The 4835-nt window shown below is 42.9% G+C and overlaps 1 protein-coding gene across 3 annotated transcripts; it reads right to left on the reverse strand.

Moving 5' to 3' along the window:
• Positions 1–368: 368 nt before the first annotated feature.
• On the reverse strand, positions 369–4594 carry LOC117746468. Of its 3 annotated transcripts, XR_004611341.1 has the most exons (6): positions 4506–4594; positions 4154–4413; positions 1239–1505; positions 1019–1159; positions 623–928; positions 369–543 (listed from the first exon to the last, which is right to left on the reverse strand). XR_004611341.1 is itself a non-coding variant. In XM_034555614.1 (5 exons), exons 2-5 carry the CDS (start codon positions 4398–4400, stop codon positions 762–764), a joined length of 822 nt encoding a protein of 273 aa, XP_034411505.1. In that variant the 5' UTR covers positions 4401–4413; positions 4506–4594; the 3' UTR covers positions 581–761. The 3 variants fall into 3 exon arrangements, 2 of the variants coding, with proteins under 2 accessions (XP_034411505.1, XP_034411520.1); XM_034555614.1 differs by lacking the exon at positions 369–543 and having other exon boundaries at positions 581–928; XM_034555629.1 differs by lacking the exon at positions 369–543 and having other exon boundaries at positions 581–928; positions 4154–4572.
• Between the last annotated feature and the right edge of the window lie 241 nt (positions 4595–4835).

The raw sequence follows: 4835 nt of genomic DNA on the forward strand, positions 1-4835 counted from the left end.
CTAAACACTAGGGTGTAGGTGGGGTAGACCCCCTTGAAGACCCTGAACACTAGGGTGTAGGTGGGGTAGACCCCCTTGAAGACCCTGAACACTAGGGTGTAGGTGGGGTAGACCCCCTTAAAGACACGCTAGAGGGATTATTTTTCCCCAGAAGGAGTTGATCTCCCAATTTCTCAAAATATAAAATATTCCAGGTTGAATTTAGAGGAAACACATTTTAAAAAGACATAAAACAACGTTCAAACTCAGGGAGTGCATGAAATACTCCTTAAATTAATGCAGTAGTTCATAAACAAAACGTTTAATAATGATAATTGACCTGCATCTAAAAGCCGTGTGATTTATTTTTCCTCGGCTACACACATTTAAAAAAAAAAAATCCAGTTTATTAAGAAACAAACAAACATAACCTCCATTTCGGAGGTTATAAAGCTTTAGTCCTAAACATCGGTAGAGTCTGGTCGGGCCACAGAGCAAACAAGAAGGTGGCGGAGGAGTTTTGTGGGATGTTTTCCTGGCCGCTTCGCCAGAGGCAACGAAGATCTAGAGTGGAGAAAAAAACAGAACTAAACGGAGAGGGTTATGGAGCTCAATTTTTATTTCAAAATGCAGCTGCGCACACTTTTGAAGAAGAGAAGATGCTTGATGGCGATGAAGCAGCGTGCGTGTCCGCTGATCCCAAACACTGGGCTCAATACCGTGGTATTTCATTTCCACGTCACAATAAGATAAGCCTTTCATGTCCCCGAGTGGCAGCCCCGTCACAGCAAAGGGAGCTCGGGGGCCTTCAGGAGTTCCCGTCCCAGCCGGGACTCTCGCAGGGCGAACAGCGTGACGCCCGAGCTGTACGCGGCCGGGATCGTGACGTGTGCCGACTTGGGTCGATCGGGTCCCTGCTCCTCTTCAAGGGCCATCTGCCTCACTTGACCTGATGGGCAGAAAGAAAATTGGATGAGAACATTTTTAAAAAAAAAGAAGGGATGAGCAGTTTGCGTTAACCCTAATTAACGGCGTTTACCCTCGATATCCAGGGCTTTCCACTGCGGGTCAGACAAACTGGACAGACAGCAATCTGGCGTCAGTCTCTGCAGGACATCTTCTCGACGAATCAGCAACACCGATTCACTGCAGAGTCTCTGGTGCACCTCTTCCACGCTTCCTGAAAAGTACATGTGTGTGTGTAAATGAGGATAGGGAGAGGATTCTCCAGGTAAAAAAAAAAAAGAGTCCTTACTCACCTACATCTAAAGGGTTGGTCATGAAAACAGCATCGGGTGCAACGCCGAATATGAGCTGATGGTGCCAGGCGTCCGGCACCTCCTCCCCCTCGGGCACGGCCAGCTGCATGTTCATGGTCGCCACCGGTACGGCGCCCTTTCGGATCCAGCGTGCGAGCCAGGGGACCAGCCCGACCCGCCGCCGAGGGTGAAGGTGGAAGAAGCGTCCCGCTACCTTCCCCTTGCTGGCCTCCTGCGCTCCTCGGATGAGCTGCGCGTGAGTCGCACCTAAAACAAGCGAGTATCCACATTTATTTTCATCCCTAGAAATACATTAGATTTTACTCGTCGTGCGTCTCAGGTGATTAAAAGTCTGTTTATTTTCCTCTCAGAGCCGCACGCGTGGCGACAGCTTGAGATCAACGCCCGAGATGTCGACGCAGAAAAACGTGTAACAGAGCTGAAAAAGTCAATTACAGTCGCTCCTCTGAGGGACATAAATATCTTTGTCTAATTCAAGAGGCCACTGCTGAATTTGCCTGCTTGGCAGTGCAGCCAGCTGTCACGTTCTAGACATTACGGAGCCCCATTCGGCGGGGGAGTTATCGTCTCCGAGAGCACCGGTGACACCCCAAATGTCTGGTGAGCGAAGAGATGCCGCCTATGCAAAGTCACGCTTTATGTATTCAGATTTCATCACCTAAAAAATGTGGCGGGGCAGCTGAAGCTCAAGGGTTTGAAGCGTAATATCCGACAATTTAGCGAAGTTTAGTGCACTTGAATCAAACGAATAGAATAGAATATTTCAGTTGTACATTTATAACACTCGACACTCTTGCACTATCAAAACAAACGCACACATTCTATCTTATTTTACTTGGTAACATTGTTTACCCGTGTGTATTTTTATCCTGTACATTGTTTACACTTGTGTATTTTATCTTGTACATTGTTTACCCTTGTGTATTTTATCCTGTACATTGTTTACCCTTGTGTATTTTTATCCTGTACATTGTTTACCCTTGTGTATTTTTATACTGTACATTGTTTACACTTGTGTATTTTATCCTGTACATTGTTTACTACCCTTGTGTATTTTATCCTGTACATTGTTTACCCGTGTGTATTGTTATCCTGTACATTGTTTACTACCCTTGTGTATTTTTATCCTGTACATTGTTTACCTGTGGGTATTTTTATCCTGTACATTGTTTACCCGTGTGTATTTTATCTTGTACATTGTTTACCCGTGTGTATTTTATCCTGTACATTGTTTACCCTTGTGTATTTTTATACTGTACATTGTTTACCCTTGTGTATTTTTATACTGTACATTGTTTACACTTGTGTATTTTATCCTGTACATTGTTTACTACCCTTGTGTATTTTATCCTGTACATTGTTTACCCGTGTGTATTGTTATCCTGTACATTGTTTACTACCCTTGTGTATTTCTATCCTGTACATTGTTTACCCGTGTGTATTGTTATCCTGTACATTGTTTACTACCCTTGTGTATTTTATCCTGTACATTGTTTACCCGTGTGTATTGTTATCCTGTACATTGTTTACTACCCTTGTGTATTTCTATCCTGTACATTGTTTACTACCCTTGTGTATTTTATCCTGTACATTGTTTACCCGTGTGTATTGTTATCCTGTACATTGTTTACTACCCTTGTGTATTTCTATCCTGTACATTGTTTACTACCCTTGTGTATTTTATCCTGTACATTGTTTACCCGTGTGTATTGTTATCCTGTACATTGTTTACTACCCTTGTGTATTTCTATCCTGTACATTGTTTACTACCCTTGTGTATTTTATCCTGTACATTGTTTACCCTTGTGTATTTTTATCCTGTACATTGTTTACGCATGTGTATTTTATCTTGTACATTGTTTACCCTTGTGTATTTTATCCTGTACATTGTTTACCCTTGTGTATTTTTATCCTGTACATTGTTTACCCTTGTGTATTTTTATCCTGTACATTGTTTACCCTTGTGTATTTCTATCCTGTACATTGTTTACCCTTGTGTATTTCTATCCTGTACATTGTTTACCCTTGTGTATTTCTATCCTGTACATTGTTTACTACCCTTGTGTATTTCTATCCTGTACATTGTTTACCCTTGTGTATTTCTATCCTGTACATTGTTTACCCTTGTGTATTTCTATCCTGTACATTGTTTACTACCCTTGTGTATTTCTATCCTGTACATTGTTTACCCTTGTGTATTTCTATCCTGTACATTGTTTACCCTTGTGTATTTCTATCCTGTACATTGTTTACTTGTGTATTTCTATCCTGTACATTGTTTACCTGTGTGTATTTTATCTGTAGGTACTTTTCAGAAGATTTAACCTTAAAGTATCAAAAGTAAAAGTCAGTGTCTTACAAATATTATTTTATGGTTTTTGACCAAAATAAAATTGGATACAAATCAACAAAACAATGAATTTGCATTTCATCATTTTCTTTATTATTTCATTTCCTTAAATGTTTTGTATATATTGTGCATTTATTTTACTCTGTCACCTTGTTGGCTGCTGCTACAACACAATGTCCCCCTGGTGGTAAATAAAGTATACATCTATATGTCTGTTAGATTTAAGAGAAAGGAGGTGTGGCTGGTCCACATTTGGAGATACTTTCACTCACTTTAAATGAGGCCATTGATTAATCTGTGCCAGGTGGAAAGACAGCATGTGGGAACATATATAAAACTAAAGCCATGGGTAATGCTCATTAAAGTCTTCCTTTGGAGTTGGAGAATAGTAAACTGAAGAGTAGCTTGGAGTGAACGTGTTGCGTAACATGGAAATACTCAAGTAAAGTACAAGTACCTTGCATGTGTACTTAGGTGCAGTACTTGAGTAAATGTCCGCCACTGCAACAGGGGCCCCGCGGCTCCGGGACAAGACCACATTTACCGGCTTCGCTCCGGGAGAGCAGGTAGTCGGGCAGCGGGGACTCGGTCCTCCTCAGGCGGGTCCGGACGCAGCGGTCCGCCTCCTCCGGGGCCACGTCCACGCCGAGGGCCTTCAGCACGTCCACCACCGCTGTGGCCCCGCAGGCCGACGCTCCTATCTGCTGGGTCTGCCTCTCCACGGCCTCCTGGATGGACCACAGCATCGCCTCCTCCTCACCTCCATGGACCTGCTCGCACACGGCCTCCATGCGAGAGCCTCACCTGGAAAGAGGGGGTTTGAGGTGAGCTCCACGCACCTGTCTGCAATCTGTCTTGACGCATTTAGTTGTAATAAACCATCTTTCTTTCTTTACCGTCTCCAGAAGAAAGCAGCTAGCAAAAACAGCGACGCTGCACACACAAACAAGCAGTGCGCATGCGGCAAACGTCACGTGATTGCGCTTTCGGTGGTTTCTGTGCGGGTTGGACAGAGAAGCACAGCGGCCACCACCGCCCCCTGGTGGTGGCGTTCAGCCAATACAGACACATGAGAAGCATGGTGTAAACAAATTATGTGTGTGATATGTACAGTATTTCAATATAAAATGTAAAACATATGATATAGAAACATACCTCAATGGTATTTAACTAAACATTAGTCAAATAAATAAACAAATATCTAAAGAACACATTACAATTGTCCA

Source organism: Cyclopterus lumpus, chromosome 2 (assembly GCF_009769545.1).
Source record: "Cyclopterus lumpus isolate fCycLum1 chromosome 2, fCycLum1.pri, whole genome shotgun sequence".
Lineage (NCBI taxonomy): Eukaryota > Metazoa > Chordata > Actinopteri > Perciformes > Cyclopteridae > Cyclopterus > Cyclopterus lumpus.